This window comes from Atta colombica, unplaced genomic scaffold (assembly GCF_001594045.1).
Source record: "Atta colombica isolate Treedump-2 unplaced genomic scaffold, Acol1.0 scaffold107, whole genome shotgun sequence".
NCBI lineage: Eukaryota > Metazoa > Arthropoda > Insecta > Hymenoptera > Formicidae > Atta > Atta colombica.
The window spans coordinates 4,821,250-4,837,719 of record NW_017259192.1 but is presented as its reverse complement, the minus strand read 5'-3'; the positions used below and the strand labels follow the sequence as shown (position 1 = coordinate 4,837,719).

The following is a 16,470-nucleotide window of genomic DNA, read 5'->3' as shown; positions in this document are numbered from 1 at the left end:
CCATATAAAGTATCATATAAAAAAAACAAATAGTGAATAAAATTAAGTATTACGAGTATATATTATATCATAATACTTAATGTTATTTACTATTTATTTTTCATATGATACTTATATGTGTTAGTAGCAGCTAAAATAAAGTGTACGAAAACGTGTAAATATGCAAATAAATTCGCGGAAACGAGTCATTTTATATACAATCAATTTTATTCTATTGGCATAATATCTAACTTTGTTTTCTCTAAAAGCTGCAAACACACTTATCTATCATTTAATTTGCGAATGCAATTTCTGTTTAGTACTTTAATGGTGTGAAATAAAAGCAAATCAACAATTGTTGAAATTTATATCATCAGATGTTTGTTAATTGCTTTTTTTAAAAATAAATGAGATCATTATATAAAATGCACAATAATTCTTGATTCACAAAAAAATAATCATTAAAACAATTTTAATTTTTTTAAATACAGATATAATCCGCATTACATATTTCGATATCTGTTTACCGAGAAGTTCAAAACAAATTTCATATTTATTACGTATCTCACAAATAACAGATAGTATAAGTACACGGGAAAAAAATAGATTGAATAGTACAGAAAAGCTATAACTTACTGCGCGAATTCAACATCTATAACTAAGAAGCTTTGATGGTTTAACAAATCGCCAATGTTATTCAGCTATCAACTTTGATACTTTAACACAGAAAACTGATTATCCGCATATTATAACTGTTATAGATTTGCTGAATCAGTGAAGTTTTTAGCTGTGTAGTTTAATTTTTCATTCGCTAATTATATCTCAACTATAACGATATTCCTCCGATGAAACACGATATGACGCATTTATTGAAATTTGGCGAATACTCGTACACGCTAGTTAATGATGTAAATTATTATTCTGAGGGAATGGTAACTAAGGACCGAGTTTAAAGCGAGTTTCTGGACTTTGCAAATTAATACTTGTATGCCATCGTATTAAGCAATCTCTACAGCTTTGTATCCTTTGTCAATACGATTTCTCGGCTACTGGCCGCACACACCGCAGTATTTCGTAACGCTGTTGACCGTAGTGTAAATCGATATCTCAAGCCGTTCTTCAGATAGAGCGCACCGTTTCACGAGATTAGTCCGGCGCCAGGGTTGAATGTAAATCCCAAATACATTTGCGGGAAATGAGATTTTCCATGGCCGCTATCTGCGCGAATCCGGCCGCCTGCGTGTGCGACTCACTCAATTTATTTTTCGTACTTAAAATCCTCTACATTTCACACTGAGAACGTGAGCCGCGATCTGTGCTTTACCTCGAGAATGGCCACTTTCAGCTAGCTGTAAATTATCACTTTCGCCCCCGTCTTCGAAGCAGCGCACTTATCGCATAGAGCTTCGTACCGTCGCCGAAAGCAGTGAAAGATTCCTCTATTTTACGGGCGAACGGACTACGATTCGATACGTCGAAGTTGTTCGCGTGAAAGAGCAAATGGTCGAACGAACGCCGCTGCTTTTCTCTGACAATTAGTGTGATAAATCCCCGATGGGAGAACATCGAGGAGTCGAGGTGTTTTGCACCGGTCACGCTGTCCGCGCATTCCACTCGGAAAGTGCTTTCTGGGAAGGAGAAATTTCATTTGCCCTTGAATGCGTGGAATTATCGTGTTACTATTCTGGCTACACTAGCGATTTTCAATGACTCAGAAGCCGCACCATTAGACCCTTATGCGGATACAGGTATAGCCCTCGTCCAACACCTGCCAGTCGAAGGTCACGATAATGTTCGCGCGGAAAGGCTTGACTATCGCATCCGACATTCGCGATTATTCACACTCGACGGTGAGAGCTGTCGCGTGAAATTAGATCACGACGCGTGAATTTCCTAGGACAAAAGGGCTTCTAATGGCGACCATACGCATTCGAACCGAAACCTAGTAGACGTGAATACATGTACTGAAGGGTATAATTCCTATATCATCTGTATTCAAACAGATCCTATACAGATCAAGACGAGAGGAGATCTTCGAACAATAGACGTAATATACAAGAAAAATTAATATTGATGCATTAAAATTTTACTCCAGTTTTCACATTATTATTCTTAAAATTTATATTGTATTATATCTGCATTGTTATACATGTCTTTTAAATTATAAATTACAGTGATAAAGTACAACACAGATTGAAAACTCAATTAAAATCTAAGAGAACTGATACTTCCAATATTTTTTAAGCAAGTCTTTTCTGTTTTGTTTAAGAACAAATTAGTTTTAATTTGAGTATGAGATAACAAGTATGAATAACATTAATAAAACTGATTAATAACGTAATAAAGAAATCTGAGTATAATAAAGATAGAAACATCTCTTATATCTTGTCCTGGATAAATCTGTGTTCTAATTTAAGAGTTAATAAAAATGATATCCTTTCCCCGCAAGTAATGGATTTGTGATTAATCTGGGTTTTCTTTTCTGACAGATCATTCATTAGATTATATAAATCTATCTTTATTATCGCATGAATATCGTGCTTTCATTTTGAAACCATTCGAATAAAGAATCATTAAAGTTACTCGTTTGATCTTCCACATTTTATCTCCGATCGTATTTATTCTACCATCACAAGTTGCAATTTTGTTTCAAAATCCATTCTATTATCAGGGATCATCTATTAAGAGCATCAATACTCCGAGATAAAAAGTTCTTCTATGTGGATGGAGTTTTTAAAGGCGAAACAAGTGAGAGGAGAATCTGTTCTTCCGCGGAAGAATCTTATCGATTTAATTAACGCGTCCACGACGAACGCAACGAACCGTCTGTTAATCGGGAGGGCATGAGTTTTTATCCCATCTTCGCCATTATGGCGTCGCCGTTGATGCCAGTGCGCTTCGTACGAACCGAGCCGGGCATTATGGGCGTCATATTTTCCGTGGCGGTCCATTGTGCAGCCGCGTACGACGTGCAACGGAATATGCATATGAATGATCATGCAGATTCCCCGTTTGTTTTATTATCTTGGAGCGCTCGTAAGTGTATCTGCATTATGCAACGACTAATAGGGGTAATGGGCAACGTGATTACCGCTAGCACCGTGCATTACTTTCGGCTCATAATTCCTGCGCGATTCTGTTACGAGACGAAATGAATGTGCCGCGTTAACATTATGCAACCCGATATGTCAGCCGCAAGCAATCGCCGTTAAAATTTTCTTTCGCCCGCCTTAAAAGTATTTATCGTCGCTGTACGCTGTCGAGAGTCCTGAGGAGTATTTCGGGATTACCGGGCAAGACCCCGATTGTCGGTAAATATACGCAGATGAAATTCAGAATTGTTTTGCATAAACTAGTTTAATTAAAGTGCTTTAAACCGTTCCGCGTGGAAATTTGGAATCGGATCTTTACATTTGCGATTCCTTGATTCCCTCTTTCTCTTTGGAAAAAGTGCTCGTTACCTGGAATTTCTTGTTGAACAAGACACCTATTTCTAATCTTGCGATTTTAATAATTTAATAGATTAATATCTCATAATCTTGATTGTATCCTTAACGGATGTCTTAAAAGAAATGTCAGCTTTTCGTTCACTTAATCGATAATATAACGTTCACTTACATGCTTTGCTGCGCAGATCCCAGATTTTTAAAGTCCGATCATAACTTCCTGTAACTACTTTCGATGGTTCGCCAAGAAACTTTGCTGCCATCACCTTTGCACAGTGGCCCGTGAGTGTATGCTGAAACAAAAATATAAAGATTCATTGACGTGAATTGCTACCTCCAATAGCGCAAGTAAAATGAGAATACATATGTACTTGCAATAATATATGGATCAATAAAAATTTTTCGTACTCAATTGAATAATCTGTCTAATCTCGCCAATATCATTTAATTAAAAAAAAAAAAAAAAAAATTAAGATTTCTTCCCTGATTTCATTCAAGTTAATTTTAAACATAAAATAATTTCACACAGATCAATTTTACTTAAAATAGTTAATCTTAATTTCTCACTTGAATTTTCCTTTAAAAGATTTACACATTTTCTATTTTATTTATTTTATTGTATACATTAATTTTTATTTAGATACGCTTAAAACTAATAAATAGCGAAATTTATTACTTTTCCAGTGATACTAACTCCATTTAAAAACGTGAGCTATAAAAGGCAATTAAAATATATTATTCGCGTCACGAATTTACCCTGTTATAAACTATTTTGTTTAAATACAATTTGAAAGCACCGTAGTCATTGGCGCTTTGTAACTGGAGTCTTGAACTTTAAACAGGGACTTGTTAGATCGAGCACCGGCTTTCATAAGTTGATTTTCTCTCTTCTACTTTCGAGTTTAGCTCTGCTCCGAGCATCGACGTGTTCGAAATGAGAAATGAATGTAGCTGCAAGGGGCGGAAGTAGACCGACGGTATAAAGCGTGCGTTTCCAACGGAATAGTACGTCATCCTTTAACAGTAACAAGAAAAGAGTTCGATTTCATTATTACCTTCATATTGAGTTGAACAAGAAAACTCAACTGGTGCCCTCGAATAATTCCCTTTATATTCCCGATATTCGTTCATGAACATTTGAACGTGATATAGATTTAACAAAAATTACATCAGCAGAGGCTTAAGCACAATCGTAACGACCGTCACGATGAACGTAATACGAGTATTACAACTGAAAATATTGTCAAATATCCCGGGGATATTTGTTTTGCCGTTGACATGATGTCAACGATAGTTGTTCTGTCTCTCTTTACTTTGAGCGTTTTTGCGCGAACGAGCATTAAACCCGTACGTTGACGTCCATGGTGGTCCATTTTACGAGCAATTTTTTTTTCGATCACGAGCTATGCCCGATATTCTAGGGTTCTCTTATCAAAGTTTTTGGGAACGGTGTATGTTCGATAGTTCTCTATTTTTTTTTTTACAGCAATCCTGACGCAAGTCTTTCATTTTGAAACAGAATTTTTACCTCTTGCTCGTTCATTTATGCAAAACATTGCTCTCTCTATTTAGCACATAAATCATTGTGGCAGAGATTAGCTGCACATTACTATAATCATAAACAGGAAGGATTAGAATATTCGTAACAGCATAAAGTTAATTATGTTTAAGCGTTTGCTAACGATCGCTTGTCGATAAAGAATTTGCTAGCAAAGCGTTACTATCGGCCGGTACTTTACGAGTGAATAAATTTTTCAATGACAGCAGGTATCCTGCGTTATATATTTATCGTATCCCGCATTAATAGTGCAAACTGCTAATGAAATTTCAAGAATGATATACAGAGTTCTCATACTGTAAGACAGTTCAATGGGTGAGGGGAGAGTAATTCAAAAACAAGCGGCGGGCGGTCGCGCTAATGTTTTACGAGTCCGAGTTTTACGAGTTAATAAATTACTTAGCGAGAGGCAACATTTCTTTGTTCCAATATTGACACAACGTATTGTGACGTGAGTGTCTACGACGGCAATAAAATTATCAAGTGATATATGTAGCACTTATACGGTTACGTAAAATTACCGTTGAATCTAAAGAGTAACGACGATCCCGGTATCGACGGACCGTTTTACAAATCAATCAAGTCGTGCGACGGATCTGCCACAGGCGTGATTTAATGACTGCCAACGCCTTCCGCGTGCATGCTTGCACATCGTCGTTAAATGAAATTCTGAAGTTATCTCATATACGCTTCGTTCGTTCCTTTTTCTTTGCATCGTCGTTTAATGGTGAAGAATTCAAGCGTGACGTCGACAAGAGGAGGTGCGAGAGAGTGACTCAAGACCTCTTCCGTATAAGAGAGAAAAGATGTTAAAAAGAAGACTTTGCCAATTTTAAGGTGCGCGGCGCCGGGAGCTAGCACGCTCTTGAAAAATGTTCTAATGTAAATTAATGGCCCGGAAGTTTAGCTGGAAGGGCTATAACGTGAAAGAAACACAGGTAGGAGTACGGTCCTCCCGACTGGCCTTACGAGCTGCAGGAGAACTTTACCCTCTTTCGCAAAGATGTCGGAGGAAGAGGCCGAAGAAAGTGCACCATAATCTAGGGTCTCGAGAACTTTGCCAAAAGTGAGACAGCAAGTTTACGTTTCTTTCGAACGTTAAACGGCTGAATAGACTTTACTTTCAATCGCCTTGTTCTGTTAAGAATGACATTGACACAACAGGGACGCGAAAGAACGTGCTTTTCAAAATTTTCGTAAAACGCTCTTCGATATAAAAATAGACACGTAACTTTATGACTAAAATATCTATAAACACTAAAAAGAACAAAAATTAAACTTTATAAAAATGCCTTAAAAATTAGTTAAGAAGATTAATTTCAGTGTTGCAAGGATTGAAAATTCTTCCGAGAAATTCTTTATCTAGAATATATCAAATTCAAGCAAATGTCATTATTAAAGTTTAATCTTGTTCTCAGTGTATTTTGAAATTCGTTTATCTTAATGCACAAATTTTTTTTCGAGGTTTCTATGATACACATATACACGTATATATGTATAATGGAGCTTTTACGAGTAAACTTTTAAAGAAGTAGCTCAATTTATTGCATACTAGTAATGTTTTACAACTGTACTCTTTCTTGCTTTCCTAAATGAAAATTTTTTTCAATATATCTTGTTTATATATGTCTTGTTTATATATATCACTTCTAAACTTTTATTGATACAAAGAAGTAAGTTTAAAATTTTTTGACTTAATAAAATAAAAATTAATATGCTTTTTTTCTATTTTGTAAGCCTTAACAAAAGAAAAAAAGTTTAATGCAAAATATCATTAAAAATAGAATGCAATTCGACAAATGAAAATTAGATAAGAGAAAATTTCTATACAATGATAAATGCAATATATAGTTTATATTAAAACTTAAATTAAAGTATATTTTAATTTTTGCTAATTCTCTTCAAAATTGGGATTATGATATTAATGCGTGTAATTCGTAAAATATAAACATATTTGAAATTTTATAATAACATAGAAATCATTTATTGTAATAAATATATGTCTTCTATGGCTGTTCTAGAGATAGCTATGAAAGCTATTCGAATATTCAATAATTTCATAACAATGTAGTAACTCCGTTCTAACGCAAACACGGAGATAATTCGAGATTACGGACAAAATGCGGAGCACGCGACCATAGCTAGGAAGTTTATTAATGTGAATATTCGAAAAGCCCTAGTAATCCAGTTTCGTATACGGATTATATTTCTTCGGTGATGAGTTTGAAACACAGTTTCAACAAATTTCGCGAAAGATGAATTTATTCAATCACGTTATTCAATCCGCGATAATATACAATATATTCTTACATATATGACGCTTAGTGCGCGATAAATATACACCCATCTATATAATAATATTATTATGTGACATAACATCCGAGGTACCCACAAAGGAGGAATGATAGAGTACTTTAGGAGCGTCAAACGCGACCAGGGAAACTCTAACAATCCGCATGCACCGTAGTTTACTGTAGCGTCTTCAAGAGTTCTTTGCCGTTGTGCATAAACTCGAAAGACGCCAAACGACGTCAATCCGCTCAGATGTTAAATGTTGAACGCCCACAAAGCTGACTCTGAAAGCATTCGTGGTCATAGAAGAAGAACCGTAAACAATAATTTCTAAAATTTTATACCGTGAATTTAAATTTGACTTTCTATATATTTCCAAGTGACAGAAAAGAAATGATTTTTTTTTACAAAAATTGGAAACAGGTACAAAAATTGAAAAGTAAAGGGATGATTTTAATTAGTTTTATTATTCAGGAAGAATCGACTTTAAATTCGCCAAAAAATTTGTAATCAAAGATAATATATGAAGTGTATATATGTATCGTTTATATAATATAAAAATCATCATCGTTTTCCAAAAGATGATTGTACATTAATGTTGATAGTCCTAACGCACGAATTACACGCCAGGGAGATCCCTTTATTTTACATCCGAGCAGCAAGAATCGTCCTGGGAAGGTACACATTGAGGTTTGAGGAATACACGGCTGATATCGTCTTTTTACGATGCACCGGCCAAGTTCCAGTCACTAGTGGGGTGCGCGTATGGTGTGTATACACCCGGTGTGCTCCTGCGAGCAATAAAAGCATAAACTTCTTCATAGTCCTAGTGCTCCATCGAGGGCAGAACAGTAATGCGGCCAGCCGGAGAAAAAGAGCAACAGCGAAACGAAGGGAGTGAGATCCTTCAAGTTATACGGGGCTTCAATTAAAGTCGGTAAAAAGAGTGGCAGGGAAGCTTCCAGGAAAGCAACTAGCTATCTATGTTTTATGGCTGTTGCACTCACACTGTTTTTGAAGCGTATGCGCGAACGATTCGCCACCGAAAACATTTTCAAGGGTGGTCGAATGCTTGGATATACGCCTCGTACTTATTAGCTATCGCCAGCGGTGGTGATTTCATTTCTACCCTTGAATATGATGTACTTGCTAATCTCACGCTTGATCTCTATTGCCGCTCATTAATTTCAGTAACATAGTTATTACCGAGAGGCGCTGTGCCTGATCCTATAAAAACTTCCAAGAGTCTAAATGAAGACGAAGTATACATGTTCTCGTATAATCATGATGAATATCTTTTCCAAGAAATTCATGTAAAAAGCATGCGTTGGTGGAAAAATTATTGCATAATATTAGGTTCTGTAAATGCATTTAAGTAAACGCACTCTCTTATCTATATGAAAATGATACATATTATAAACGTGTACATATAAATACGTATATAGAAACAACTTTATAGTTATTTTTGAGTAACTGTCACGATAGTATTTAATCAATATAATAAACATCTTAGATCAGAAGTTATGTACTTCTCGCCTACGTACCTCATGAATATCATTTTCAAAAAATAAGTATTATATATATAGTACCATTTCTCTCATAAATCAACACCAGTTGACTTGCTGTTGCCTGCGGCAACTCATGAGTCAGTCGTTTTATCTCTTAAGATCTTGTAACATAGCTTATCTGTGAAAACGATAATTAGGATGGAAACGCTTGATTAGATGAACAAATGTAGAAAAAACTTTTGAGAACTTCTTCTACACATTTCAACTAATTCAACTGCTAATTTTTCAAAGTGTGTAAGTTAAAAAAAATTTTAAATAGACAATGTTATTTCAATAATCGAAAATATTTGTAAAAACTTCAATTTTAATTTAATTATTTTATCGTTTTTTTATATCATTATTTTAATTGTAAATATATCAGTTTAGATTTTATTTCTGACTTGATTTTTTGTTGATTTTTTTTATATATCCGAAATCTATAATTTTTAATACAATAAAAAGAAATTGACAGATATATTATAAATATTCAAAAATCTAAACGCAGGTCGCTTTGAATTATAAAAAACAAACTGAAAAGAAAAAAAAATCTTCGTGTGCCTTTGTTCTGGTATTATTTCGACGTAATTGTTCCAGCTCTCACATTTGAATTAATGTATGCCCTTCGATGTACTTTGCAATGATTCAAAAAGGAAAAGCATCGATCGAATAAATCTCCTCGGAAAAGTAACTCACTCGCAAAAGAGTTAATCATAATGGTCACGATAAATATTAAGAACATTAATTACAAATTAATTGACATATATTATTTATAAAATGCAAATATACAAACAATATTTCTCGTAATTAATAATAAGCAGAATTATAATTATGTATTATCGCGTATTTTCTGCTATGTCGCGTAATGACAATTAAAAGTTCGTATCGTAAATGTTAACATATAATTTCATGACAATTTTGTATGTCTACGGCAAATATAATGTTGTGAAGTCACCAATAATAACGCGCATTATTTAAATTATTAACTAACAACATTCGACAACCATTTCTCGTACATCGTTTCTGCAGTCACGTTGATTAACAGATTAATGAATCATTACGATTTAGTGACTATTCAATTTTTTATTGTAAAATTTTACAATAAAATAAAATTATATTAATATGAATACAATCAAATTTTACTGGAACAGAATAATTCATTATTTGATAATAAAGTACGATAATAAAGTAAATAGATGGAGCATCGATTTTCCTGCATTACAACCAATTATTATTGCTTTCAAAGAAAAACAGTTTCTTTTGTACAAACTATCATTTATTGTATAATGTTGCTGATGTAAATAAGTAATTTTTATTTGCATCTTATATAGATATTGTTTGCTAGTGCCGTACTTTCTTATGGAATGCTGTCCATTCGCAGGTTTCGCAGTGATGTTGCGATTTAAGTAACAATATTATATCAATATTCTATTTAAACTAAACATAAACACGTATTATATAAGCCTTATTGTGTAGTTATTGTAATAGTTAAGGCGTATGTACTTGGCGGCTACTAGGTCTCCGAAGAAGCACATTAAATTCACATATGAACGCCGCGGTGGAGTTAAGCAAATCAGGAGTCGTCCCCTTCCTGGCAAACATTTACCGATACCTTCGCGGAAAGCGTCTCGCATCGCGGGACATGAGAAACTTATATGCCTCGCTCTAAGCAACTGTTTACACATAGTAGAATGCTTGCACGCGAGTCGAGCACGTCAGCTACACGACGTTCTCATCGTTCCTCACTGCCACTTCGTTAGTATGGGCTCGCGCTGGCGCGTGTGTTTCCACGAAGCGAAGTATGCCCTTGTCTCATCGTCGCACCATAATTATATCAATCCATGATGACCAGTTTCCGTTTTGATTTGCCACGAACGACCTTGCGACTAACATCTCGACTCGAAAAAACAAGTCGACTGTAAAAAGCATGCCGTGCCTTCCGATTAGCGATATTCTAAACGAGCCAGCAAAAAGCACGCAGCACTTAATGCAAGGCGTAAGCATCGTGTGATTGGCGTATCGGGTATGTTCGCGTTGAATGCACACTAAAGCTTCGATACGACGAATTATACGGATGACGGAGTAAATGATCATATCGCGCGGGAATGAATAGATAACTATTATAACCGTACAACCCCATGTAATCGACTGAGATATTAATTTATCAGAATAGAGTTTTAGTTTGGAGATTTTTCTAAAGATTAAATAAAGCGTTATGTGGCTAAATAAGATTTATGGATCGATTTAATTTAAAGAACAGCGAGAAATTTAAAGAAATTTTTAATATAAAATACAATTATATTTCTTTAAATATTCTTAAAATAATTAAATATATAAAATGATAAAAATAGTTTCTTCGGTATCGTATGATATAGACGTCACGCATTGTTTAAGCTGATATATTTAATATTTTTATTTATAATAATACTAGCAAAAAGAACGAGAATAAGAAATGCTCCACAGAAAGTAAAAGTAAAATACAAATGTTACATATTTTAGTTATAGCGAATGATAAACTTATAAGATAACTAGCATTTGCATTTATACATTATCCGACATATATATTTGTTTATTTATCACGAGAAAATACGAGTGCGGTGCTCATCATGATTTAATGCGAACCAGGCACGCCAAGTTTTTGTACCGCAACTTGGTGTTACTACTTGCGCGAATTCTGCAGTTGCAGTTGAACGAATAACACTCGGCCATATATTTGACTAGCTGCATAAATTTTGCATCTGTTCCCGGACGATATTATTTATGTTATTATTTTTTATTGGGAGAAAGAAAAAAGACACACTATATAATCTTTGTGTGGTGTCACATTTGCTTATGCTAAACACTTATATACATGCTATATAAGAAAAAAATGTACTTATATTGACGTGCAAATAGAAATATTACTACAAAAAGTTTCATTGCCGTTATTCGACGTCAAATTCTGAAGCTGAAATTAGACCCTTTTAATGTTCTTAACAGCGCGGTGGTATAGCACGGCAATGCGATGGCGATTCTTTTCGCAGTATAATTACAGGTGAAGAACAATTTTTCGACGCGAAATATCAGCACGAAACGTCGAAGGGTCAAAGCCGAACTCCAATTAACCCTGGCCGCGCCGCTTGTGTTGGCGCTGTTCGATTTCTATGGATATAAATGCCGTTAGTCGCTGTTAAACGCGGGTTCTGAATATGTATTTATATCCCCCGGCTACGAGGAAACGGAAGGTAACGTACTCGGGATCATAACCACGTAGACTGGAATTTTAGACTTCCGGATCGACTTTTATCAAGAAAGATCTGTCGATGCTTACTTTGCAGTACTTTAACCTTGAGACCGCTAGGCAGCATGAAATCATATCAACATGCATTCCTGATGTGCGCAGAAGAATTTGGACGCACAAAAGTTATGTCGCGAAGATCGATCACAATCTTCTACGCATATGGACGCAACGTGTTGTACGTATTCAATATTAATGGGCCTATAGCATTCTAATAGGTGAATGCTCAAGAAAATGCACATAACGTTACATGATATATGCATTCATAATACAGGCACGCACTACGATGTTTTATCTCATTGTATTTTCTTGCGCGGCGCTGTATACATTACACGTTAATGTAAACCACTTTAGTGCTGTCATACGGTAACGACAGGAGGAATGATGAATTGATAAGCGCGCAGGTTATATCGCGGCTTTACGGTGATCGCTGGTAAAACTCGTCCCAAATGACTAGCTCACGGTACATAATAACCATTTTATCGTAATAGATGTAAATCGATTATGCTTTTTCCTAACGTCCGCCGGAAAATTGCATGACGGTGCCATTAATCAAATTAGTCACCTTAGATGTATTCAACTACTCAAAAACGCCTACGTCCATTGCAGTAATTAACGTTGAATATGATTACCTTATCCTGTGTTTTATACGTTTAGTATGAAGTTCGCGTTAGTATTATTAATACAGGATGAAAATAAAGAAAGACAAACGTACTTATTGCTGAAACGTGCGATGAAAATGGAAGTATAAATTGCTAGAACCTAATTAGCAAAGGATGTGAAAATTCTCATGCGCCCTATGAGAAATATCGTTTCCTGATATTAGATAGATAGATAGACTCGGTTTCAATTTTCTTATTTCATTACGATCATTCAACTAAGCCAATCTTAATTTATTCTTTCGTTATTAATATTTTAAAAATTCGAAAGAAAAAAATTCAAAAAGAAAGATTTATTAATTTGAATGCAGTCGAAAATTATCTTGCAAACTATAACAAAATTGTACTGTAATCCAACAGATTTATATTATATACGTCTCCTTGATGTGACCTTGAAATTGTGTGCAAGGAAACCGTTCGTTAACATTTATGCAAAATTTTTGTGTAATGAAACAAGGAAATATATGTGTGCGTAGAACAAGGAAGATGAAACTCATATGGTGCTGTGCGCCATAATACAAAGGTACTTGAAGACCTTTATCGAGGAATACTTGGGTGCTACCCAAGTATTCAACCACTTGGTTCTTCACTCGTAGCTTACAGTCAACCTATATTCTCAAAGCTTCATCATTGAAAAGACGGAAAAGGCCATTTCCTTCTATTCACTCTTTCACACCGCCTTTTTCCTCTTACATCTATGTGCATACTCGCGAACGGACATGTGGATCATTCGTTTTGTCAGAGATTCGCAATTCTCGCCGGTACTCGGTAGTTGCACGCATAACAAAGATTTATAGCAATGCACATAAACGCTCGTACACGTACGAAATTTTTCTAAAAGAACAAACTTTGCGCGAGTAAACGATGAAAATGAAATACCGTATTATTGCATGCGTGATTTGATTAATCGGAGTTTAGTTGGATATTATCTGGAGAAAGTGATAAATCACGATATTAATTGAAAGATATTAATTTAATTCGAATGCGATATTATATTTATTTTTCTTTGGCGAAACGAGTTTTCGTTCTACATCCTGATGAGACATGTAGAACATTCATCAGTATTTTAGCATTTGACCGGTTTCGAGATACAGCGAATTCAAGCGAAGAAACGTGAGATGAGTTTTCGTATCCGATCAAAGCGAATAGAGAGCATTTGAAAGTTCAAGTATGTTTGTCTTCGAGGAAAGTATGCACCTAAGAATAGCTCATGCGACATTATAGGAAATATTTGGACGCAGAAATGCAATTTAATGGTAAAAATTTTATAGACTTCCGCACAATATTATTTTCTTCTCAAAGTTAGAACTGGCTTGTATTACGGAAAAGAAAAGCACTTGACAGATAAATATAGAAGTTGCAAGTAAAGAATCATTTATTTGATCTTCTCGTTAAAGAAGCGCGTGAAGTACAAGGATGTCGGTTCTGTTAAGAATATTTCTTAACAAAGTATGGATAAGCAATTTTACGTTTAATTTGATAACAAACGAATGGAACCTTAGTGCTTTGTAGTTCGATATAAACTATAGATATCCTAATACATTTATGTTGTTATCGTGAAACAAATTAGATCATATTGCTATATAAGTTCTCTATATAACCAGTGCATGACGTGACTAACTGTAGGATGTAAAAAGAAGTGATTATCGAAAGATTAAGTGTTAGGAACCTGTTCTGAATGTAATCTATTCGTGTACTATAATAATCCAAATGTACGCCCCGGGCTAACTTGCGGATTGGAGGTCGATTTTTGAAACCTAAATCAACATTGCATTATTCTCCGCGGCTGAAGAGTCCATCGAAATTTATACCGTTGTATGTACGAAGAGGGCACAACGCCCTGAATTTACGCAAGATTAAATTCTATATTACTCTGCTACCGCAATTATGCGCATATAATACTGCGCGTATATTCAATGTGTCACGATGAATCGATTCTCTAATCTCCGTAATGACATAAACATTTATAATTGTAGATATGGGGCTCGTTTCGCAGCCTCGAGGCAGTAAAGCCGAGAATGTGATCACGATCTCGGAGCAAATACAATCAGAGACTAGCGTGCGCTTACATCGCCAAACCGTGACAAGGGCTAACAATACAGTTATGCAAAAAATGTTTCAGTTCGTCATCTACAGTAAAAAAGATATTTCTGATCTTCTTTTCGACACGCAACATTCGTTCGCTACAATTCTCTATATCTTTTATAAAAGTATCCTCCTTTTCTCGACTTTCTCGATGGTACCGAAATAAATACCGTTGAGTTGAATTATTAGTTTCGATGATAAAAAGAATTTATATGGCATTGAAACCGACTTGCTGTTTCATATTCTTGATGAGGAATTTCTTTCGCTTTGAAAAAAAACATGAGTTTCTATTTTGGTAAAAAAAAAGCAATCAATATAACTGAAAACAAATGTTTATTTAGATTGCTGTAACTGTTACGAAAATTAAAGTGATAGAGCAGAGTTGAGTAGATTTTTAATATACTTCAACAATTATTTGAAAGAAATGTATAATTTTATAATGTATATTTTAACATGACATATAAAATGTACATTATTAAACGTTATAAATAATATCCGATAACAGAAAATCAATAGTAACAGTTATGATCAGTTACATAATTGACACAATAATCCTGAAGCCAATTAGTTGCGAATAATTATAACAGCATATTAATCACTTTAGTGATATATTTGTGGTCACATTGCTAATAATAACATTATATTAAACCAGAATACACATATATTTAAAAAAAAATTACTTGTTTTGCCATTAATTCTAGCCGTGAAGTAATAATAAATTAATGAAAGGACTTGATAATTGAAGAACTTGATATAAAAGTAGATTCAATCCGTGATTGCTGTATATAAAGTTAGATATCTCTCATGTATTGTTAAAAACTCATGTGTCCAGAAGAAATAATGATTCATGACCATATTACTTTCTTCGTCTTCAGAGAACACGAAGCTTCTCAGACAAATCAAAGAACACGCTGTAAGAACGGTTCAACGAAGAAATGGTCTAAACGTAACGTACACTTACATGAAACCGAGAAAGTACATATGTACATTTTCAATTACGTACCATAAATACGACATCGCTGCTTCAGTTATTACGGACACGACTATTAATTATATCTACGAAGATACTATAAGATTAACCGAGAGCGATTAAATTGAAATGCGTTTTCTTCAAAGGAATCTTCATGGACTTACTCGAGTTTTATCTCGAATCGTTCAATTAATACCGTAATCGGGAAATGGCATAATTTAAAAGATCCGGCGGTTAATTAAGTGCGACGTGAGAGCGTATTAAGAGAGTTTGGCCTTATTTTCTTTGTCGATTATATTTTATGAGCGCCTAAAAATAAAAGTCGAACACTTTGCAATAGGGGATCATACATCCCCTTTATTTGTCCGATACATTGGTTAACAAAGAATGAACGGTTGTAACGATGATAATCAATCGTACGATCGTGGAATTTTGCAGCGAGCAAACGAAGTAATTCGACGAACGCGGAACCAATTAAGAGCAAGTAATACGGCAGTGCATTAGAGACGCCGGCGCCACTTCGTAAAGCATTAAGGCACCCACGACCTGCCTCCTAACACGAATCAAATTCACTGAATCAGCGGAAACGCAGGGGCATCAGTCCCATGAAGATTCCACTGTATCCTCGACACCTCCCGGTCTCACATCATCAAAGAGATG

At 34.9% G+C, this 16,470-nt stretch overlaps 1 protein-coding gene across 1 annotated transcript in view; it reads right to left on the bottom strand.

The window, feature by feature from the left end:
* Positions 1 to 16,470, bottom strand: part of LOC108692839 (autophagy-related protein 16-1) — a 389,033-nt gene that overhangs the window by 8,261 nt on the left and 364,302 nt on the right. The window contains 1 exon segment of the mRNA XM_018201347.1: positions 3,598 to 3,718. Within this exon segment, the coding sequence (XP_018056836.1) occupies positions 3,598 to 3,718 (121 nt within the window).